Raw genomic sequence first — 26,142 nt, forward strand, 5'->3', positions numbered from 1 at the left:
AAAGCATATAACATTGTAAAGCTACTGTTCATACAAATAGACGTCATGTATTTCCAACCTGTATTTCTGGCCTGGCCACAAGCAATACAATGTTTCTGCAGTCCTCTCGGGCAAGCAGTGCCACGGCTTCTTCCCTGTTTTGGACATCACACCCATTTATCTAGAACACAATATGAAAGGGAAGCATTATTTTCCTTTTAGTGCATTAAACCACACAATGATGGTCAAATTTCTATTCCATTTATAGTAAATATATGGACAATGTAAGCTGTGCAAATGTGCTCATTTAGCCCTGTGGTGGTAAGTGCCTACACTCAATTATGTGCTTACTATAAGGGGTTGCATTGATTGCTGCAGGATGGTGGACAACAGTGAAAGCAGTTATGTTCATAAATGTCCAGCCTGTGTCCCAGCAACATACATCTAGCAACACAATTAACTGGTGGCTGACAGGTGGCGTTCATCTTTTTCCGTTCAGAGTAATGGAAGTGTCACTCTAAGATAATAGTGCGTATGGATGCTAGACTGGGTACCTTAAAGCTGAAATCAGTCATACTGCACACTTGCCATAAGCCAATTAGACAGCTCCAGTATTATCTTCTACCAAACACTGCTTACAGGGCACTACTGATTGCTCTTTCATTTAATCACTTTGTGCTCTTTATATAGATGATAGTTAAAACTGACTGGAAAATTCCCAGTAGGGAATAATCTTAGAAGCTGGGTGCCATTCCTGAGAAATGGCTTGCAGGTAATAAAGCCAAGAAAGATTTCCAGAAGCAGCCCATGAGAAAAAGCTGCCTACAATATGATGCAAGAAAATGACTAAAAAGGAAAACCTTAGGGCAACAACACAGTGGATTTCTCTTCTCGTCTAAAAGAGCTGGAAGGCAAGCAGTTTTGCATACTGGAGCATATAAACAATATTGAGATTTTTTTCTTTTTTTTTGCTAATTAATGCCAATTTTTTTAAAGCAAAAATGTGTCATATCAGAAAACATCACACAAATATGAAATAAAGCTGTCTAAATACCTGCAAAATGCGGTCGCCTTCTCTAATCCGGCCATCCCTGGCAGCAATACTGTTAGGACCAACCTGTTAAAACAAAAAAAACCAAAAATGCATAATGTTCGACTTCTCTGTACTACCACTATGCTTGAATGTTATAACTTACAACAATTGAAAAACAAGTCAGAATTAAGACTTTATTGTAAGACACATAACCTACAGTGGCTTGTACAGTATGTGCTTCAAGAGTTTAAATGGTAAAACATGTTTTAGTTCATATTCTGTCTTGAATTATGGAGCATAAATAAGACCTACCATGTCCTCTTTCAATGTATCTTTAGTAAGATTCTTGAATCTTTCACTATATTTATAATGGAACAGAATGCAGTTTATATAAACCCATTTGTCATGTGGAAGTGAAGTGAAAATATTTTGATTAATTATGGAGAGATTAATGGAAAACTATAACATAATTTGCTTGATGAGAGATAAAAGAGAATAAAAGGCAGACACTGTAGTTTTAAGCATGTCTTGATGTGTATAGTTTTTATTTAAAACACACTCATTAGCACATGCTCTGTTTAATTACTTTGTATCCAAATATTGATTGACTGAAAAAAGTTAAATTTGTACAGCTTAGTTTAAAAACAGGCCAAGGACTACATTGATTAACTCCATCTATATACTCAGCTTTTATCATATTCTCTTAAACTCACTTCAGGGCTATGCAGACCATTGCCTATATCGGCAGTATCAGAAGCAAGGCAGGACACACTTACATCTTTCAAGACAGCTTAAAATCATACTGATTAATTGAAAACTGTAAATAATGTGTGAATACAAGAAAAATTAAATGTGTACCTGGGTACATCCCATACAGAAACAAGAATTTGAGGACGACAAAGGATCCAAATTTGCAACAGATCTGCAATTTCATGCACATCTGTAACTGATTATGAATTACTGAGCTTATGAATCAAGCTATGCAATTTCTTTAATACTAGTGAATTCTGAAGTAAACACTTTACATTGTATAAGTTAATCTTTCTAGCCACTAAGTGTATGTTTGGTAGGAGATGCTCCCATGTTTCATGCTTTCTTTGGTGCATTTTGCATGCACATACTAAATTTTGCACTCCATTTATACTTTCTAGATGTGTGAAAGCTTTGTGGCTGAGATATTACAAGAAGGTCTGAAAAACATATTTAGCATTACAAATTGCCACATACAGTATGTATCAAAACTAAGCTTTTCATGCTGTGATCTATGAAGTGATACTGATCTTCTTTCCATTTGCTCTCTCCTAAAAGACAGAACAAAATCATTAATGTATATGCTATTCATTTTTATGATATGTCAAATGTGTATCCCTTCAATTATGAATACAACTCTTTTTGATAAGGTCCAAAGGTTTTACGTAGAACAACAAAGAGCCCAACAGACATCAAGCATATGTGAATGTCACATGCTGTAATGTGCTGGGTCAAATAGCCCAAGAAGGTAAAAGCTCCAAAAGTTCTCTTTCATTAAAATGTCAGACAACAGCTGTGTCTGCATACAGAGAAAGGAGTGATGGACAAGCTAATTGGAACTTGAGACAAATTATGGGTTATGCTTAAATGAAAGCTTTGATTAGCGGGACTGACTTCTCACTGTGTTTATGTATTGTAGGTGTTTACAGTCTTACTGTCCTTAGTGTGGTTCACCAATGGTTGACTAAAATTATTTTTGTTTTGTTGTACAATTATACATCTTTTAGTCCTCAAAATGTGAACTGCCATAGTAATATTTAATTCCATGCTATTGTTCAAAATATATTATAATTACAGCAAAAGATTTTGCATGAAGAAGTGGGCTGACATTTTATTCATTTTACTGAGTCATTCCTGTTACATTGTAATCACGCTAGTTTAGCCTTACAGATATAGCAGGTTGGATAATGGATGGATGGATAATGATACTTATGTTGCCAAACCTAACTCCAGTTGGCCAGAAAGCATTTATAACACCAGATATTTTGTCTGTGCTTCCCATATTCTAGCAACTATAAAATGCCCTATTACACATTTCTACTAAAAAACCTTAAAGAAAACATGGATGGCATATTCAAAATTAGGATAAAAACTAGTAAACCAAATGTTTAATTATACACCAATGTTTAGGTTCTTATTTTAACATTTTTAGTTAGCAGTGTTCAAAAAGTAAAGGTCTCTAAAGTCAGCTTGCTAAGAACACGCTACTTCACTAATCCAAATTTAGAATTTGATGATAGTGACATTTTTTTTTAAATATCCTCCAGCTGTCTATCAATATATGTAAAAATGTCACATATTATATGTAAAAAATCCATGTGAGATGGACATGATAAAATAAGAAACCAAACCTGCATCATAGCCTAATAAAAATTAATTTCATTTTATATGCACACTGCAGTAAGTGGCATCATAGAACTAATTATGTCATAATACAAGCAAACAGTCTGTAGGAACAAAAAATAAAAACTTGACAGTGACTTTTACAGCATCAAGAAAGATGGAAAAATTATTTTTAAATGTATTTTTTCCAGTTTCGAGGGCTGCAAGTTTTTGCTGCATGAAGTGAAAAGACTGTTAATTAGATTAAGTGTAAAAGAAACTCTTTGCTTAATTATAACTGGAAGTAGGTTACCTGTTGATATATTCATACTGTTCATAGGTTTTGTGATCTACTGACACCACTGTGAATAATAAAATGTCAATTAAAAACATCTGAAATTTAACACCTTTTACAACAGTAAACCAATTTTGAAAACCTACTGCCATAGCAACTTTTCATAAAAGAAATTGGGCAATCTGCCTTTACCTGCTTCAGAATTTATAAAATAAAATTACATACAACGCTATGAATGCAACATTTGCACTAGGTTTAGATATTCCCCAAAGTGCCCATTACAACTTTCAGACTGGGGTCAGTGTTTTCCCACTTTCATTGAGATTCACATGAGTGACATCCGACCTAACCTTCCTGAGTTATAGAATGTTCTGGGCAGATGTGGCAGTGGCCAAATCTATAGGCCTTGTGTCAGTGGAGTTTGGTGAGGCCTTGAAAAAGTAATTCATGACAGCCTCAATTAAATTCTGGCAAACCACAGGCAAATAGAATACAAGTTAAGGTTTGCATGAACCTGGGAACAAAAAAGTAAGTAGTTTTAAAGAAGTTGTTAAATTCAGATCACATTTCATAACCATTCATCAGTTTCCTTTGACTGATCAAAGCACCAGTTGCCTTCTAGGTAAGGGTGAATGTTTGTAGTATCATCAATATCATCTCATAGACCACATTTAAATATCGACATATTAAGGTAAAATAATTTTGGTTGCTAGCACAATCAAAAAGTCATTAGTGAATATGGTTCTCATATATTGCTTAGCTCCATAGCCTGTTACAAAGCGAAAACCCTGCACAAGTGCCTCAATTCAGCCACTTGTGTTGATAATATTTTTTTCAGTCATTACATAGAGCACTTGTGACCATAAAGTAGGTGAGAATGGATATGTAGATTGAAAAGGAAATCAACAGATTCATGCATGGACTAAGCTTCCACTTCACCAGAATGGTATTGCTATATTGATCAATCTCTAGATCATCTCTACCCTTACTCATGAACAAGACACTGAGGTATTTGAACTCTTATACCTGGGGTAGATGCTTACACCCTATCTGCTGGGAGAAAGCCAAAATCTCACTCCCATCCCAACCACATCATATTCAAATACTCTAAGGCATCACAGTCTAGGCCAAGAGAAACACACTATCTGCAAACAGTAGAAATTCACCACTTGGCTTCTCAAACAACCTTTATACCTTAGCTGTGCCTTGGTATTTTGTCTCTGTGAATTACTAACAGAATTGATAAGATGAAACATTCTAGACAGGGTCCTATAACTACATTAAATGGTCTTAACTTAAAATCAAGTAAGGGAACTGAATTACATAAATTTAGAACATTCCATGTATAAAACATTCAAGTATCTGTGCAAGTACAAAAAGCTGGGCTACAGTTCTGTTACCTGAATGGAATTCATATTGCTTATCCTAAATCTAAAGTTCAACCATTGGATAGAGTCTCCAACCCAGTGCCCTGGCATAGGCTTTCTCAAGGAAGAAACAGAGTGTGAACATTTAGTAATTAGAAATGCATCTACTTGTCTCTCTTTATAAAAATGGGTACTGCCATTCCAATCTGCTGGTCATGAGGCCCTGTTCCCACTTTTTACTTAACACTGAAATAACACAATGCCTAAAAAATCCTGGGCTTTCAAGATTTCTGGTCTGATCATACCTGTGCCTTTTGACATTATCATTGCAGAGCTTTTCAATCAATTCATCAACCTCAACCACAGACATGGACGCCATCCCAAGCAGTGCTGTTGGCACCCTGTGAGGAGGGTGTCATCACTAGTGTGTAGAAGTTCCTTAAGGTGCCCATTCCATCTTTTGGAAATAGCTCTGTTTGGGATCAGTGTTTCACATCCTTGCTGAGATTGGGGCAAGGATGATGTCCTGGGTGATGTCCCACCTATCCTTCCTGAGTTACAGTAGATATTGCAGAGGCCAATGTGATGGCCATTGAGCCAGTGGAGTTTGGTGAAATTATGAAACATGAAAATAGGACAGCCTCAAAGAAATTCTGACAAACCACAGGAAAATGCTATATAAATTGAGGTTTACCTGAAACTGGTAACTAAAAGTAAGCAATTGTTGTAAAGAGGTTATTAAATTCAGAAATACAGAAGCATATGTTAGGTTAGGGTCAAAAAATATCTTGACTTTATTTTGATTTCTTTTTGATAATTACTGTACTGCACCATAGTAATTATTCAGAAAAAGACTTTATTGCTCAATGTGTGAAACTGAAAGCCAGAGAAGTAAAAGACTTAATATAAAATAGTCTAAATACCTAATAAAGTATGTGCTGCCACATCTCTCACCACAAATGCATTCTTTGCAAGAGTCTAATAGAATGAAAGTGACAAGATGTGAAAATCATAATTTACACTTCAACAGCCAATTCCCTTGATTAAGTGTAGCAAGAAAAAAGGCAGAGTCTCTTGAACAAGATTTGATAAACCCGATTTGGTTTCCTGATGTGGCAGTTACTCTAAATATATGTTTAGGGCCTATCCAGCAGTTTATCAGAGTCTGAACTTTGACTAATGATCCAATGAGCTGGAGGGCAGTACTATCTATCACCTTGCACTTGATTGTAATCTTGACCCATTCATTTTCCTATGTCACACTAGACGCTATTTTTCAAGAGAACCTTAAATGAGCTTCCCATTTGTGATTAAGTGTTGACCCTAAACTGGCAGTTTCCATTTAAGACAGGAAAAAATTGTATTCTTATTAATTTGTGACAAAAGGAAAAGTTCAGCAAGATTTTTTTACCCTCAATTTCCACAACTGAAAGATCAAAATAGCTACAACATACCTGTAAGTTCATTAACCTTGGACAGATTACAGAGCAATCTGTTAAATCTAGAAACTAAAATTATGCACTATTTTACATAAATAAATAAAAAACGACATTTTCAAAAATACTTCAAAAGATAGAGAGACAAGTTTGCTTGCTTAATGAGAACAAATACAGTACTTTGCTTAACATGTTAATTAACTTGCACTTTGTACTTGACAAAAAACTTTCATTAAATATTCATTTCATCTTTGAAACCACTTTGACATTAACATGAAAACGTTCATAACTCAGCTTTTAAGTGCAATAAGAATACTACATTGTCAAATTTTGAAAAGACCTTAAATGCAATACACTTCAGAATAGCTACTTTTATGTATGTGCTAAATTATAAATTTAAAAATTCTGTACTATAAGTAATATGTATACATTTTTTTAGAATTTCTCTTAAGATGTATGATGCATAAATGTTCTCTGTCAAAAAATAACAGCAATGGGGGTTTCAAACTTTAAGCTAGGGAGTAGGAAAAAGTCAGTGAGTTCAGACAGAAGTCAAAACGTTTACGAACCATGACTCATCACATATACAAATTATAATCACGATATACGAACATAAAGAAGGCTAGCTGAGCTAGGAAATCAAAACCTCCCATTCATATCCAGTAAATAAACTATCATGAAAGCACCACCATCCATTTGTTGCAAAATGCCATTTTATACCAATTATAAACAGAGAAACAGCAATCCACAAAATGGTAACTGTACTAACATACATAATGTGTAGTGATACTGGTAGATCATGAGTACAGTACTTATAAAGCTGAATACAAAATCTCAATAGGTTATTGCTGCTGACATAGTGCTGCTGAAGTAAATATGGGCTTTTGAAAAAAGGAAGTGTGTTTAGAGATTGGTTCATATACACATAAACCTGCGTACTGGTTAATAAAACAAGTAGAAGATTATATGCCAGTAAATATTATCAGCCACAAAATACTGCATTTTTTTTAAATATAGAAAATGATACTGTACTTTTTCCGCAAAATTTTACTTTTGACTACCTATACTAATTTCCAGCTTGAAGGAATATTTCAGACAAAATAAAATAAAATAAATAGAAGTTCTGTGAAACGTGACAATAAATAAAGAAAAAGAACATAAAATGTGTGGGTAAATAAATAAATGTGTCACAGAACGTGTTTTTTGTTGCTTATTTATTTCTTAATTTTTGTCTGTAATATTCCTCCACAACATAAAATTCAGCTTAAATTTAAAAATGTCACTTCCACTCGTCAATGCTGAAAGGGTATAATGTTTTTTGATTTGTGAATAGTCCGCAGAGTGGACATACGAATTTTGCTTGACTTGACAATCCTGTATCTCAAGCGCATGTTCAAAGTTGGGACTGTGTACGTCGACAATGACTGCAAAAAAAAGTTGCCCAGACCAGAATTATCATGCAAAGTGGCTACTAGGAGCCTACATCTGAAATGTCTGCTGTAAATATGGCATTTGATGAGCACAAGTCTGGTATACTGCCAATTAGAGATGGTAATCATTAGGATTTCATCGATATCGATACCAATACTGCTTACTAATACTGATACTCTTATTATTACTACAATCCCCATTTCCAAAAAAAATGGGACATTTTCTAAACATGCAATAAAAACTAAAATCTGTAATTTGGTAATCACTTGAACCTTTATTTAACAGGCAAAGGGACAAAGAAAAGATTTTCAGTGTTTTCACCAACAAACTTAGTTCTATTTGTTAAACATAAACAAATTTAGAAATTGATGCCTGCAACACACTCCACAAAAATTGTGTCTGAGGCAAGTTTACCACTGGGTCATATCCCCTTTTCTTTTAATTACACTTCTTAATCGTTTGGGAACTGAAGAATCTAATTGTTTCAGTTTTTAAGCATAATTTTTGCTGTATACAAGACTTGAGCTGCTCAACAGTCCATGGTCGTCGTCGTCGTCTGATTCTCCACTTCATGATGTGGCAGACATACTAAATAGGAGACATATCTCAGATGGACATATATCACGGACTCTATTTCTACGAAGCCACACTTTTGCAATTTGTGCAGAAAGAGGCCTGGCATTGCCCTGCTGAAATATACATAGAGTTCCTTGGAAAAGACATTGTCTCGATGGGAGCATATGTCTCTCTAAAATCCAATTTAAGACTCTGCATCAATGGTACCTTCTCATATATACAGATTCCCAATGCCATGGGCACTGGTGCAACCCTATACCATCACAGATGCTGATTTTTGCACCTATCATTGATAACAACTTTGGCATGTAGAATCAGACATCAGTTTTTCCGAAAAACAGGCTGAAACGTGGAATCATCTGACCACAGAACATGTTGTCTTTTGGTCCATCTCAGATGAGCTTGGGCCCAGATAACTTGATGTCGATGTTTCTGCACAAAATTGATGTAAGGGTTCCTCTTAGCATAATACAGTTTCAGGAAGCATTTCTTGATGTGTTAAGCGACAATAATTTCCCAAAGTACTACTGAGCCCATGTGGCTAAGTCTATCATGGTATCAAGATGGCTTCTGATGCAATACTACCTAAGGGCTCGAAAGTTACGCACATTCAGCACCATCTTTTACTGAACAAGCCTGTGTTAATAATTAATGAACTAATTAATAATCTAATGGTTAATAATCTACCTACACACCATGATAAAAAAAGATAACCAATAATTTACATAACTATACCATGAATTTCACCCCTCACTGTTAAACCAGAATTAATACATGCTAAATTACTGTCCCCTTTTTTTCCATTTATGGCTAAGCCAGTTATTATCAAAAACACACAAGAAGTCATATGGAAACTGCTCGTTCCCAGCAGAAGTAAGCCGATACTTGTGTCTGAAGTGGCAAGTGTCAAGTCTGCTGTGATAGTTGGTCAGTTGCAACAACATCCAAAACTAATGACAAACTCCATTGTCTGCCAACGACTCCTTTCTTCAGCCTTACGCGGTCGTTGCCCCAAAGTTCAACAGTTTGGTGTCCGTCCTACCAGTAACACATCCATGTATTCTCTCACGAAATTTAACTCCATGCTAGAATCAGTTCTTTGTTAAATAAACTTTAAGTTCAAGTTTACCATTGCAGTAACTGAATTTCTCATGGTAACAGCTCAAATATAGTTATCTTGTTGAAAATTTTATACCAATACCTACACCATTATTCCCGGATTCCCTTTTTTTTCTTTGCCTCTGATCTGCACCTTCATTTGCCACCTTCCAAACCAATAAAATAAGGTAACATAAATTCCAGGGTTCACTTTTAAGTTTAAAACATTCTAAATATAATAATCACCTTGTACTACTACCTTGTAACTCAAGTGTTAAAGGGCTACACTTATTATGGTTGTAAATTAATTTATCCCTGGTTGTCAGGACACCTCAGTTCAAACTTAAGGTAATTACCTAGCAGTTGGCGATTTATGCTATGCACACCTAAACCAACTCAACTCCACTGGATTGAAGGGCTGTATATCTTTCATGATAAACTTTGCAACAGCCCAATGGCATTCTGCTGTAACCCCAAGTCATTTTAACTCATTAAGTGAGAACAGTGTGGACCGCAGTGTCTGAATGCTGGTATCCACTGATGAACTGCGGCTGCTGCTAGACTGATGCTGTCTGAACACAAATTAAAACCAATGCTCACACTGTATGACCTGAGTGAATAACTACAGACATACTTTTGTAACGATAATGAGTGTTACCTTGACTTAACGATGTCTAGTCAGTTGCATTTTCAGTTTGGCTAATTCCAGCAGCGTTGGAGCTGGGAGGATACACTGAGTATGTTTCAGCAGCAGTTTTCTTGAAGTAGTCAAACTGCTTCACATTTATATAATGTTGTGCATGTAAGAGTTTCATGTGGTTGCTAATGTAACCCCCTTTACATGCAGCTACCTTTTTACATTTATTGCATTTAGCTGCTGTGATGTACAGCCTAGGCCCATGACTGGCTGGGGCGCCTCTACACTGGAAAGACCTGGAGAGAGAAAGTATCCAGAGCATTACCTCCCCCGCTGGGTTGCAGCGGTGCCTCGGACTCTCGCAAGGCTCCATGGGAGATGGAGTTTGGCGCAGTTCTGTTGAGTTCTGTGGGTGCCACCAGGGGATGGTGCAGCTACTGCTGACCCATTTTTGGCAGAACTTCCAACGCACCCAGATGTGCTGCTGGAAGAAAGGCATCAAGGCACCTAGAGCACTTCTGGGTGCCTTATAAAAGAAGCCAGAGGCCACTACTCCACTACTCCCGAAGCCAGGGACGGGAGGTGGTGGACTAAGCTTACTGGAGGAAGAGTGGTGGTGAAGAGAGAGACAAAAGAAAGGAAGAACTTAAGTGTGTTTTGTGCTTTGGAACTGTGTTGTGTAGGTGGGAAATGAAGGAAAGTGTTTCCCATGGGGGGAAAAAAAATAAATAAAAATGTGTGTGCTGAACTTGTGTTCTGCGTCTGTCTGTGTCAGATTTGGGCAGCACGAGAGCCTCTGCAGGCCACACTTTATTATCATTACATTTACGGACAAAATTAATTAAATAAATAAGTAAGTAGATAAGCAACAAAAAACATATTCAGTGACAAATATTTATTTACACTCATATTTCATGTTCTTTTTATTTATTTATTGTCACATTTCACAGTACTTTTATTTATTTGTGCATTTATCTATTCATTTAGTTTTGTTCAAAATATTCTTCCATAGCCCAGTACTATACTCAAAAAATAATATATGATGAGTCAAGCATTAATGTTATAAGGCAGTTTGTGGCAGCAATACCTTTTGATATTTGACTGTTTTTCTCTAGTTTTGGCCTTATGTATTATACTGTATATAGTGTACTGTAAAAGTTTCCTTGGTGCTGAGGATAACATCTGTTTTTCATTTGTCGGATATGAAAACTGAAACATTAAAAGCAAGGCTCAGCAGGTACCGTGCACTCTCAGAAAATTCAAGTAATACATGTAGCAAGACATGTTTAATCATCTTTAAGGCACATCAGGAATACGTTTACCATACCCCCTTTATGATATTCCTAGTATGCAAATAAAGATAACAGAGACTCAAAGCCTGGAAACCAACAATAAACATAATATGACAGAGGTCACCTGAAACTAAAGACTCATTAAAGGACATTTTGATATCACAGATTGGAACCTTTTCAGAGATGCTTGCTGTGATCACCATGAGCTGACAAACTGACTTCTTATAGCCAGTTTTGTGGATGTGCACTTGCCTCAAAAATTAGGCCCTTGCCATAACAAAAGTATCCCTGATTTAAATGAAACATAAAAAAATCACAATAAAAGAAAAACAGGGTTTTTAGAGAAGGAGATGAGCTTAAATTCAAATTCAGTATACAGTATATGCATTACCTTCTGACATGTAATTAAAAAGGACAAATGATGAACATAGGAATAAGTTAGAAAATACAGTAAAAGTAAAAAATTAAAGTTGAGACATTTGGCAACTATTGTATACGGTTAAATATGGCATAACCTCTGAAAATTTTGTTTCTTTTAGTAAGCAGGTGTTGAAACTGTAGGATAGTATCTTTAAGCCCTTCATCCGTGTTAAAGTGCCCAAAAAGACTACATCTTCTCACCACTCTTTTGTTCTTTGTAAATTAATGAATGCATGTCACATGCAGGGTCTATCAGAATGACACTTGTGTTGTATGGATGACTGCAAACTTCCAAGTAAGAGAGTTGCTCAGGTGTCAAGAAAAGAAAGAAACGGTAAGGAAAAAAAAGAACACCGTTAGCCTTGGATATTTATGTGTCCATGGTGGCAAACAAAAAGCCATCAAAGGAGGCTCTTGTTCAGATTGTTATAAAAGTGTGGATTGTAAAAGAAAATACTAATCTTTTTTTAAAGAATTTTTTTTAGCATGTTTTGACATTCTTTGTCAATTTGTTGTATAAAAGTATTACTATTGTACCAAGGACTAAAAGCAGCTAGAGACAGTACTGTGCATCATTGCCTGGGTTTCATTACCCAACTGTCGAATAACTTTGCACTTTCAGACTAAAATGGAGACCTTAACCAACCCACCTCACATCACTAATCTTATGTTCACAATCATTCTTCTAGTAAACAGCTTATGCCTATGAGTGACAAGATTAACCAAAGTAGTTACAATCTATTAGGTTTGTTAAGTAGACATTACAGTCTACCACTCTGCATTCTGTTGTTTTTTTCCTATATAACTGTTTCATGATTTCTAAAAATGCCATTGGTCTGGTTGTTTGGAGGTTGACGAGGCTGATAATTAATGCTGTACTTGTACAATTGTATCGAGGATTTTTATGGGAGCTGAAGTACTGAAATAAATACTAACCAAAACTTTTTCACCTTAGTACAGTCTAAATGATAGAATACAGTGCATATAGACATTTTTATTTAAAGGTTTTACTAATACATTTAAAAAGCAGCACATTAGGTAATGACACAACAATACATTATTTTTGGAATTTAAAACCAACCTCCCACACAAGTGACGGGAAAACAAGTTTTTTCTTTATTGGTGGCATCAAAGGAGGATACATACTGTATGAGACTTTCTCATTAACAACAGAGCCCAAAAAAACATTTGTTGGATAAAAAAGTCCACAAAAACCAGATGATATGTGGTACTATGACCATGCAATTAAAAATATATGTAACAGAAAAAAAGAGATGGACAGAGGGACAAGAAAAGTGCTGGATTACAGTATAACCACAACCCATTATTATCACAGGAGCAAAAAAAGAAAGTGAAGAATGACTTTGCAAGCTATGACAAATAAGTTTATAAAACATTTATACTAAGTCAATAAAAATGTTCTTTACACATGCAATGATTTATACAGTTCACGAATCTGCGTGAATTAACTGGTTTTGCTTAAGAAGATCACTACAATTTAACAATACATTCCATTAAAAGTGAACATTTGTGTTATCTGCTTCCTTTCATTCTTAATACTTTACTGAACTGCACATTATTTTCTTACCATTCTATTACAAATGCCTGCCCTTTACAGGATTTATTTAAGTGTGCTGTTGACCACAACACTTTAATGAAATGTTTTCTTGTAATTGAAATGTATGCACAGCCATACTAGGCTGCTTCATGGTAATAAATACTAAAAGTACTTTACTCAGTGACAGGCCTTTCAGTTTTTGATTTTTGTCCTCACCTTTTGCCCTTTTTCAGAGTTGTTCTTTTTCAATTTCCTTTAATGTAATATCCCTTTGTTAGCTCACTTCTTTTCTAGTTAGCCCACTTTCCTCAGGTGATGAGGAAATCATTAGCGCAGTCACCTAAGGGAGATTTAAGCCTTGCCCTTTGCCACCGCTATTTGCCGTGGCATTGCCTTTGGCCGCTGTTGCTCTAAAGTTGTTGCTTAAGTACTTATCTGTAGCTTTCTCTTGTTTGGGTTTCGTTGTTATTTGACTTTGGCAAGTTTAAGGATTTATGTTACTGTTGCTCTTTTGGTTTTGTGCTCCAGCTTGTCTGCTATCATTGAATTTTTGCACATAATGATTTTCTGGCTTCCAAATTTATTGTTGTTCTTTCTTTTACATATTTAGGATTACATTTTTGGCAAGATTAATTAAAAATGTAATTTACTAGTTTCTCCCCGTTTGTTAAGTTCTCGAGTTCTTTGGTTTTCTGTGTTAGTTTAATTTCTTAGAGTTTATTTCTACATCTTTTCCATCTTTTATTCATTTCAGTTTGATTATTATCTATTTATGTCCCTAACCCCAATTTCCTTGTTGATTTAATTAAGCATTCTTGCTCTAGTTTTCAGGAAGGTTATTTAATGATTTTGCACTCCCATGACAAGTAATCATAACACAGAATATTGATAAAGCTGTTTCCTGGAAAAGTGGTCATTTCCAGATCTGTCACTGAAATAATTACTGCATGTAATCAGAGGTTAACTAGTACTGGTAGATCTGTGTGCACAGCTTGTGAAATCATGTTGAAACTGCACTGAAAACCCACATTCAAGTTTAATTATGTTTATTTATCAGTCCATTTTATTAGTCCATGATATCTAGCATGGGGTCAAGTGAAGCAGAAACAACAATGTCAAGAATCAATCTAGAAAGGAGTCTCAATCAAACACAGGTTGCACACCTTAAATTATGTATTTTTTTCAGATTTTCACAATACATTTTAAACACCAACTTGTGACATTTCCTGCCTACTCAGCATTGTACATATATTTTGGCTTTATGTTTTTGACTGTCAATTTCTTCTAAAGTTGCTGTTTCAGTCGAATGTGGCCAGAAGTCTTCAACAAAAAAAAGCTTCAGCCCTTTTAGCTTTGTGCTACACAATTGGAAAAATTAAACTATGATTTCCATTTAGATACAAGAGGTACAGGCAGCCTCTTCAAGCATCTGCCACTGTTTTTCTATAACCTAGGTCTCAGACTTGTACCTTATCTACTTGCATTTCTGTTCTGCAACAATCTTCACACATATGAGGTTTATGAATTTACAAAGTGGAGTGCATTACTAAGAAGCAATCACTGAAGTTAGAAACCAGAGACATACTGCTTCAGTGGTTAGCCAAATCATTTTATTCTATATCAAATAAACAAATTAATTCAACCGTGTATTTCATAACTAGCTTATTCAGATCAGAATCACTAGGAATCAGCTCCTTTACATGCAAGGTGGGATGTCACAGAATAAATTCACATGGACAGTTAATATTACCAAAGATGATACAACTAACCCTATAATGCTACACCAGTGCTGTCAAATTCAAATATCTTCCCACTAACTGATGTCTGTTCACACACACTGCACACCAAGAAGTCTTAAAAGGTAGTTCATGGTTCTCCACACAAATGTTCACCTATTTGCTGGAATCGTGTTTTAAAGAATTAAAATAGTTACAAAAAGCAACATGTACTGCCCACAAACTAGTGATAACATCCACCGATTGATACAAGGTGGAAAATAATTGTATTGTTTATTGCTGCTTATATTTAGTAACTGCAAAATTCTCAATGGAACATCATAAAACTTTACTATAATTCACATGCAGCACTACAAATTAATGTACCAGCTTCTTCACTATAGGAGATAATAACTATAGCCAATGAAATTCATAACTTTTATTAAAGAATGAAGTTGGTACAGTATGTTGAATGAAGGTCTGTTTACCACTTACGCTACTCACTAAGAATAAAAAGACACAACACTGTATTAGCATGATCTAGATATGTAATATTCAGACAACATTAAAGCTATGTAAAAATTCAGAGTTAAGAACTTGTTTTTCATGTACTTGGCCTTTCTGGCCTTTTGTTTTACTTATTTATTGACATTTGGTATTTTACCATTGCTTTTTGCAAAATGATATAATTATTACTGAGAATAAAAGCATTTGCCTAAAATAAATAGGCTGTAATAATTATATTACTTGGGCAACTCAATTACTGAGGTAATTAGAGCTGTCAAGCTTTGGCTTGCTGCCAGACTTTCTCAGACAGAAACCCCCACCATATACCCCTTCCCAAATCTTCATTCTTCAATCTCTCTCTGTTTTGTTACCTCACTGACATAGATCCCCATGTCCTCCTCTTCATCAGTTCTATAACAGAGGGTGAGCCCAAGCTTCTCCTGGCTGTTTACACGACACAGTTCGACCTCCTGAAAACCAAGCAAATAAGAAGAAACGTCTTCATTACTAGGGAAAATGATAGCATAAAAGAGCTGACTGTGTAATTAGGACAAATGAAGGATCAGTGCAACTACACACAAATACACGTATATGTAAAAACTGTTTTAAAGCAGATGAAAGCAGTAAGCCATGATAGATATGCAAAAAAAAATGCACTTCAGTTCTCTTTACAATTCATTACTGGAATCACTTAGCAGGTACTAAGATGTGCTACTGATGCCACAGTGATATTCTCCCATGAGTAATTCCATAAGCCACTTGAATAATAATGTAGGTTTTGAACAGGCTTTTACATATGTTAATTCTTACAGTGTGCTCCAGCCAGTCAGTTTCTTAAACACAGGCCTTAAAAAAAGATTGTACTGTATGTAAAATGCATGGGATAGGTTGGGTATGACTTGTGTAAGGGTGTTTAAAATAAATTGTTAAATAGATCTTATTTAAGCTTAATGAGAAGAGTATTTTTGTTGTCTAATGCCCTTCTCCGGTGTCAATGTTAATGACACTGCATGGCAGGAACCCATTTTGGATCAAACGATAAATCAACTTGTAATTGTGTTTTTTGACTGCTAGAGCAAGAACCTTGTGAGCACAGCTTCTGAATATAACTTTGTGCAAATTAATTTGATATGCACAGCATGTCAGAGGCAGATGTTACTCTTCCAATTCAGACTTCTCATTTTTCCTTCCTAACTCTCCATTTATCCATAACTGATCACTGTGCTTCCTATATTTTGAATTGTGTTTGCTGCAAACTCTTTCATTGCAAATATATGGAAATAATTGTGCAAATCTCCTTTCCAAAAATAAGAATGTCACACTGACAAATAGTATACTATTCATTTTTGATTTTATTTTTCAAGCACACATTTTCTAGTACACATCTTTGAGAAGCACAGCTTCTGGCTACATTAGGTGCAAGACAGGAGCCAAGAGTTATATTAAAATTTCACTTATGCATAAAAACAAACACATATGCATACTGTAACTGTTCACACTGATCAACCTGTACACCTAAGAATAAGTTTAAGCAATTCAGGGAAAATGAACTATTTTTTACTTTGGAAAAGATTAACTTTACCTTTTTAAACAGTGAGTGAACAAATCTGATCTAATGAAAGGAGGAGCTGTAGAGTATCAAACTACAAGTCACTTGTAATTGCAGTAGTAAAGCATGGCCAATCTTGACCACAATCCTCTTCCTCACTGAGACTAGGATATTCAAGGTGCAGAACTCAGGTAAAACACACCAGTGGGCATATATTAACTGGACATGACACAAAACTAAGAGTAGGAGGTATTTTTCTTCACAAATTTGAATCTTGTGTGTATATTTGGACGCAGTGTATAGTATAAAGCTACACATCCTTCAGAAATTAATGCAGTGTGTAACATGAGGAAATGAATGGAGCAAATACATAAACAGTAATAAACATTCAACAGAAACTCCAATTTGGACAACCCACGTAAACCATACAGACATTAAGGCTGATGCAGATGTACAGTATGTTTATAATTGTATTACTGCATTTTTTTGCACTTCCTTTTGGTGTGCAAGCATGTGTGCCACTTTATTTTCATTGTTCGACAAACTTATTATTATGATATATTTTTGCTATTTATTTATCATCACCAGCTTTTACACATGGCCAAGCATATGCTATCTTGTGTAGAGTAACCTAGAGAGCAAATGTTAAGAGTTCTTGCTACAGAAAAGCAAGGAAAATGAATTTCCAAATGAAGAGCACGGTCACTCAAAACATTAAGATAGCATTTTCTGCTTAAACATGTTACTTAATTCAATTAGGAATTATGCAGGCATACAAGCACATGCTGAATACATCAAGCATTTAAGCGTACAAGTCACATGTATACATAAAACTAAGACAGCGTTCAGGTTATTATCCATTTTCTTTCAACAAAATTTTGACATGAAGTGTATAACATATGAAGACTGAAGTCGAAATATCAAATAAGCACTTTCACAAAAGTTATAAATTAACAGAACAAGTGCGCTTTAATTTCAAGACTATAAACGAAGAAAAAGAAATCGGGTTAGTCTACACTGTTATTTGTACCTTTTTTGAAAGTGCTTATTTGATATTTGGACTTCAGTCTTCACACATTATACACTTAATTTTGTCATTAGTACTAAAACATGAAAAACATTTGTCTTTTAGGTATGTGTTCAACATTTCTTGCATTTCCTGTCATCCTAGAATTACATAGATCTTTGTAGATCAAAGTCAAAGTCAAAGTGAACTTTATTGTCATCTCAACCATATACAAGTATACAGATAGACGAAATTGCGAAGCTCAGGGTCCACAGTGTAACAACATGATGTGCAAATAGTAAATTAAAAATAGAATAAAAATTTTAAAATTTATAATTAAAACACAAACAAACAAGACAAGACATTGTGCAAAGATAGGACAAACAAGTAGCAGCAATATTGATGTGTAAGATATGTAATATAATAAGTAAATAAATAATAAATAATAGATATAGATAATACAGAAATTATCAGTGTATGATAATAGTTGTTTAAGACGTGTGTAAACAATGACAGGTCAGAATGTTTCATAAATCCTTAGAGGTCAGTATGAGATTTTCAGTTCTTTGCAGGATAGTGGTTTTCATGTATAAAAGTTCTGTTTTGTAGAGGAGGTTGAGGCCGTGTGGAAGGTCCCAGGGGGCAGCCTGGTGTTAAGGAGTCTAACAGCTTGGGGGTAAAAACTCTCCTGCAGCCTCGCAGATTTGGCTTTGATGCTGCAATATCTTCTCTTGGATGGCAGAAGTGTGAAAAGTCCATGTGAGGGGTGTAAGGGGTCCTGCACAATGCTGCAGGCCTTGCGGACACAGCGTTTGTAAAATATGTCTTGTAGTGAAGGGAGAGGCACCCCAATAATGTTCTCTGCTGTCTTCACTATCCTTTGCAGGCGCTTGCGGTCGGATATGTTGCAGTTGCCATACCAGACAGTGATACAGCTGGTCAGGACACTCTCTATGATGCCTCTGTAGAACATGGTGAGGATGGAAGGGGGAAGACGTGCTTGATTCAGCCGCCTCAGGAAGTGTAGTCTCTGCTGGGCTTTCTTGATTAGTGATGAGGTGTTATGTGTCCACGTAAGTTCCTCAGTTAAGTGCACACCGAGGAACTTGGTACTCCTAACAATCTCCACATCTAAACCGTTGATGCTGAGCGGGATGTGGGCAGGATGTGATTTTCTGAAGTCCACGATTATCTCTTTTGTTTTGTCGACATTGAGAGATAGATTGTTGTCTTCACACCATGCGGACAGCCATTTCACCTCATCTCTGTATGCTCTTTCATCATCCCTGCTTATCAGTCCCAGCACCGTCGTATCATCCGCAAACTTGATGATGTGATTGGTGTTGTGCGTGGCTGTGCAGTCGTGAGTCAGCAGGGTGAAGAGCAGTGGACTAAGCACACAGCCCTGCGGTGCTCCAGTGCTCAGTGTGATGATGCTGGAAGTGTTGTAGCCCATCCGAACTGACTGGGGCCTCTCTGTCAAGAAGTCCAGGATCCAATTGCAGAGGGTGGTGTTTAGGCCCAACCTGCTCAGTTTTACCACCAGCTTTGGAGGGATGATTGTGTTGAAGGCAGAGCTAAAGTCTATGAATAGCATCCTGACATATGTGTCTTTTTATCCAGATGTGTCAGGGAGATGTGAAGGGCAGAGCATATGGCATCCTCAGTTGACCTGTTTGAGCGGTATGCAAACTGAAGAGGGTCAAGGGAGGCAGGGAGATTAGTCTTTATGTGTGACATGACTAACCTTTCAAGCACTTCATTATGATTGGTGTGAGTGCAACTGGTCGGTAGTCATTCAGGCATGTCACTGATGACTTCTTTGGCACTGGTATGATGGTGGTCGACTTGAAGCATGTTGGGACTGACGACTGGCTCAGAGATGTGTTGAAGATGTCTGTGAGGACACCAGCCAGTTGACTTGCACATTCTTTGAGCACAAGACCAGGTATGTTGTCAGGTCCTGCAGCCTTCCTTGGATTGACTCTGGATAGAGTCCTCCTCACATCTGTTATGGAGAGACAGAGTGCTTGGTCAGTGGAGGGAGGTGTTGCTTTTCTCGCAGGCTCTTTGTTCTGTGCCTCAAACCGTGCAAAGAAGTTGTTCAGCTCATCTGGAAGGGAGGCATCACCATCACTGCTGTGTGGATTGGGCTTGTAGTTTGTAATTGCCTGAACACCCTGCCACATACGACGTGTGTCTCTGGTGCTGCTGAATTGTTTGTTGATCTTCTGCGCGTATGCCCACTTAGCTCTCCTTATAGCACGAGACAGGTTGGCTCTGGTCACCCTAAGGGCGGCCTTGTCTCCAGATCTGAAGGCTGCATTTCTGATCTTGAGCAGCTTGTGCACTTCTCTTGTCATCCAGGGCTTTTGGTTGGCTCTAGTGGTAACATCCTTGGTAACAGTAACATCCTCTATGCATTTGGAGATGTAGCCAGTCACAGAGTCTGTGTACTCCTCCAGATTGATGGAGTCACCATCCATAGCAGCCTCTCTGAAAATGTCCCAGTCTGTCAATTCGAAGCAGTCTTGGAGAGCTGAAACCGCACCAACCTGCCACACTCTGATGCTCTTGCGGGCTGGTTTAGTGCGCTTCAGCAGGGACTTGTATGCAGGAACCATAAAACGCTGATATGATCTGAACAGCCCAGGTGAGGGTGGGGTAGTGCCTTGTAGGCGTCAGGGCGCTCGTGTAAACATTGTCCAGACAGCTTCCCCCTCTAGTTGCAAAGTTCACATTCTGGGAGAATTTTGGGAGAAATGACTTCAAGTTGGCATGATTGAAGTCTCCAGCAATAATGAAAAATGCCTCGGGGTGCGTCGTTTGCAGTTTGCTGATGATCTCGTAGAGTTCCGCTAGCGCCTGGTTAGCATTTGCGCTAGGCGGGAGGTAGACCGCCACCACCATCACGCAACTGTATTCCCTCGGCAGGTAGAAAGGCCGACACCTTACTGATAAAACCTCTATCAGCGGGGAACAGTGTCGCGCAACTGAGGCAGCGTTAGTACACCACTCTCTGTTCACATAAACACACAGTCCGCCCGCGGGTCTTACCGGACAAAGAGGCGTCTCTGTCCGCTCGGAAGATGGTCAGTCCGTCTAGCTGGATTGCCGAGTCTGCAATGTTTTCCTGGAGCCATGTCTCAGTGAAAATAAAGATGCAGCAGTCTCTCATTTCCCACTGCTTGGCCCGCTGCAGCTTTATATAATCCAGCTTGTTGTCCAGCGATCGGACGTTCGCAAGCAGAATAGACGGTATCGCAGGTCTGGTGGGGTTAGTTTTTAGCCTTGTGCGAACACCGCCGCTTTACCTCGTTTCTGTTTCCGATCTCTGCGCTTGCGCGCCAACTCAGCTTCTCAGGCTGCCGAAGTAAGCAAAGGCTGCGGAGCGTCTCAGTCACCTCACTGGGTATTTCGGCGCAGTTTCTTTGGAAATCTAGCAGGATTTGCCGCTCGTAAATGTATGTCTGCGTACTACTATCACTTAAATCTACTTTTCTACTTATACTAGTTAACAAAGACGAACAAAGATTAACACTAAACACTGCGGACTCGGGAGCTCTGTAAGCCGCAGCCTGCACGGGCGCCGCCATGAAATGCATGTGTTCCAAATTAACAATATAATTTTTAGCCTATACAGCTCTAAGTACTACCTCACTCCCCGATAAACAAGGCTTATCAGGGAGAGGTTTTTGCCGTTTCTGCAGCGGTGGGAGGATGGGATAGCAGGCTACTTGCTGTTTGTGCTTATTGACACATTTACAGCACAAGACGCTGAATGATGAGGTGCGAACGGATTTAAGGTGGGCTGGGTTTACAAGTTTTTTAGCAATTCTAGTGTTAAGGAGTATAGAATAGAATAGAAATTAGATCAAATGGAATCAAATCATTCTGACATCAATGACATTGGCAATCTCAGCTACAGATTTTGTGATTACTCTTTGATCATTGAAATTATCCATCCATCCATTATCCAACCCACTATATCCTAATTACAGGGTCACGGGGGTCTGCTGGAGCCAATCCCAGCCAACACAGGGTGCAAGGCAGGAAATAAAACCCCGGGCAGAGCGCCAGCCCACCGCAGTCATTGAAAGTATGTATGTTAATATTGTTGTCCTTTTCAAAATAGAATATACTTCCAAGCAGTAATTGAGAAGTTGTTTTTAATTCTTTGTCCATAAAAGACCATGGTGCAGAAGAATGTGACATGGAATTATATGTCCTTGTATATTTACCAACATTAAAACACACATTACAGTATGTAAAGTCCATTAAACATTTCCTTACTGTGCTCTGTGTACTATATCCTATACTTGTGTTGCAAAAGCAGTAACACAATACAATCCATGTATTGAAATGATATATGTTCTAAATGAATTCATATATTCAGTCTGTATATCTGTCCAGCCATTCATCTCCAAAACCTGCATTTCCTTGGTCACGGTTGTAGAGTGATAATGCCTAGTCTATTAACTTAAGAAAGTGTAAATATGAGTATTTTTGTATATTTACCTAGAATGTTCATAAAGCTGAATGGTACAAAACATACTGAGATATGTGTTTAATCGCTTTAAATATACATTTTAATGTATTTATTAGAGCTAGAGCCAACAGAAAAATAACTAATCTAAAATGTGCAGGTATTTGAGAACAACACTTAGAAATAAAGATAATATGTCCTAACTGACAAATGTTAGGCACAACCAGATAAAAAAATCACTATGTCTCCCGAATGTTTTGTGTTCTTCTTTGGAAGAAGAGCACAAAGATACTGCCCCAGGGAGTTAAGGTAATCCTGATTAGCAGAATGACACATTCAGTTTCCCAATAGGGTTTAATTAACAATCAATATAATATTGTCATTTGCAATGAATTCCTGAAATAAAAACTCTAAGTGGTCAGCAGGTAGCAAGCCACAGTGCCATTTGAACCAGCCACCTCAAGGATTTGGGTCTATCTTTTGCCAGAAAACACTGAAAAATTGAAATGCTGTCACATTATAAACTAAACACATACTGTATATTTTAAACTTAAATTATGGGGTGGTCACAATAACAATTTTTGTTGGATATCATAATACCATACCATATACACAAGACTTTTACATAATGTATCAGGTTTTTGGGACATAAAAATGAATTCCAAAGAATTTGCTCTTTTCTATCTCTTTTAACTCTGATTGCTGAGCAAAAAAAGGAAGAATCAACAGTTTCTTTACTGTAAAACAGGCACTCTCATGCAATGATCACCCAGATAAACGGAAGGCAAAATTAATCCATGAGGTCAGTAATCCCTGCAGGTTTTCATGCAAATCACGCTTTACTGTATGTTTACCCAAATCTGTACTTTTGTGTGTGTACATAATGTAATTAGTAAAATTTGTAATTCATGTTTTAGCTGTAAACATGTTACAGCACTCTGAGCCTCTAATTTAAAAATAAACTGAGCTGAATCCAAATATCACTGTTGATGTTAAACAGTTGAATGTGTATTCCAGCGTTTTATTTTACTTTCATACAAATATGTGCAGAGATTTTTGGTCTTTTCAAAATACTATGACACAGTTCAATTGCTTTATGAGTGATAATGTAGCAGCCACTTTAGTTAGTTAATGTTATGTTAAATTGATATAAGTATTTACCTAGTTACAGTATGTTTAACTGTTTGGCTATATGTTAATACATAGATAATGGAAGGACCTACCTTAATCCCTGTAAACTAACATGTAGATAGAGATACATATTGTTATTCTGAGCAGAGACTAATGCAGTCTTTGTTTTGCCTTGTAGTTGGCAAGGCAAGAAGGGCCGACAGTTTCAATCTGCGTCACACCATAGTGAAACTGTAAATTCTTTAGAATATATCATAGAAAAGTAATGTAAATTTAAGCATGGAACATACATGAAATCTAAACATCTTTTCTGAATTTTCTCTGATGTTTTTAAAACAAACACTTTCGAATTGTGGAATTTTATGTTACATATTTGACTTATGCTGGATCCTACCATACCAACTCAGCTGCTCAATTTAGAGAAAAGATGCGGCTACAGATAATGTGTAAAGAATTATTTGTCATTCAAGACTACTTATACTTGGCTATTTAACAAAAACAGCAATCTGCACTGGCACAAAATAGTTATGGATTCTGATGGTGTCTGCATTAGTAAACGTGCATTTATTGTAGCCTTCTTGGATCATGTTTGCAAATTTATGACTCTGAATATATTAAAATATCTTAAAATTCATAAACACAATTGAATTAACAACTACAATGGGACCACTTTCTCAAAACATAATCCAAAACTATTTTTTTTTGTTAGTTACTGATGTATTCTTGTTTAGAAATGTTCTACAAAAACGGAAAATAGTTTAATGGGCTAAATGTCTGGTATTCATGGTTTCAACCCAGTGTTCAAAAACAAGTATTATCTAAATTACTTTATGCTAATCCCAATTTCAGGGTCTCTACTCTAATCCAGTTACATGATTTTCATTATTTGACGATCTCATCTGGTTTTGTTTTTGATGTTGCATAGTTTTCTACACAAAACAAAACTAAATGCTTTGTTTTCTCTGTTAATGTCACAATCTTTCATCTTTTATTATTGTAATGGCCCAATTGTTGTGCCATTACTGTTGTGCTCTTCAAATCATCCATTTTCTGAATGTGCATTTTTCATTTCTGGATCTAAAGAAACCAAAGTATTTAGCACCAGTAAAGAACCTGGCCTAAACATCTGACATGAAAATTGCACAATCCAAAGAAAACTCAGTGATCAGGTTGTGAATTACACCCAAGTTTAGTGAGGACTGCAGAGACAATACTCACCACGGTTTCACTAAAGTTATGTTATTGCTGTTCCATATGTAATTCTGCTTGTATTTTTATGGTGATAAATACAATGAAATGCAATTGAAATATAATGCTGTAAAACTTCTCAAGGTAATATGAAAGAGAAAATGGAAAGGATAACATAAAATCCAATACCAACACAACAGTGGAAAGCAGATTACATACTGTAAATTACTGGACAGAGCCAGCATTAACTACATCAAATACTTAAAGAAATGGTTCTGAATAAAATGACTGCAATGAAATAAACCTCCTTTAAACAGCTGTAGTTGCAGAAAGCAATGTTGTACTGTTACGCATACAGTATTAATTCAAGAATCCATTACTGAAACAACCTAACCCAGTTTAGGGTTGTAAGGCCTGGGTCAAAGTCTTTCTCAGTGGCACTGTGATCACTGTCACAGTCACACTCACTCCATTTGGGGCTGCCAGTTAAACCCACATACACACCATTGGGATGTGGGAGGACATCCACAGGAAATCCTACTTGGGCAAACTCCATACAGTGTGTCAGAGCTATAACCGAAACCTTAGACACAACAGCTGTGAGATAGCAGTGCTAACAACTGCACTACCAACCTGCCCCATAGTGTTAACGAGCAATTTTTTTATCTTTAAAATACATATTGCTATTATTTATTAGCTATTCTTCCTAGACATATATTGGTATTGTACGGGCTTAAGTAAGAACCATAACACTAGCATGCTTTTTTGAAAATGTACTATAATTTTGGATTATATCAACATGAAATGAATTGACAATAACTGTAGCTGATGTCAGCCATGTGTAACTTAGATGTATTTACTATACAACAATGTATGAAAGTCTCCAAACAAAATAGCAAATCACCGAGTCTCAATAATATGCTATTTGAAATGTAGCAAAGGATTATTTGTTTTTTTGGAAATGACAATGAGGGAAGTCATTTTTTCACTAAGCCATCTGCACTCTACTGCCTTTCATAGTTCTTACCCTTGTGTTGATGACAGTCAATAAAATGTAAATTTTTTTGCATGATTTTGCCCTTGGAG

At 36.6% G+C, this 26,142-nt stretch overlaps 1 protein-coding gene across 3 annotated transcripts in view; it reads right to left on the reverse strand.

Annotated features, from left to right (window-relative positions):
- The window catches only part of LOC120533860 (PDZ domain-containing RING finger protein 4-like), a 418,723-nt gene that overhangs the window by 14,023 nt on the left and 378,558 nt on the right, over window positions 1-26,142 (reverse strand). For all 3 annotated transcript variants that reach the window (XM_039760906.1, XM_039760907.1, XM_039760908.1), the window contains 3 exons: window positions 16,068-16,166; window positions 1,034-1,096; window positions 59-160 (listed from right to left, as the gene is read on the reverse strand). In XM_039760906.1, coding sequence (XP_039616840.1) covers window positions 59-160; window positions 1,034-1,096; window positions 16,068-16,166 — 264 coding nt within the window. The remainder of the gene's footprint in view (window positions 1-58; window positions 161-1,033; window positions 1,097-16,067; window positions 16,167-26,142) is intronic.

Source organism: Polypterus senegalus, chromosome 8, assembly GCF_016835505.1.
Source record: "Polypterus senegalus isolate Bchr_013 chromosome 8, ASM1683550v1, whole genome shotgun sequence".
NCBI lineage: Eukaryota > Metazoa > Chordata > Cladistia > Polypteriformes > Polypteridae > Polypterus > Polypterus senegalus.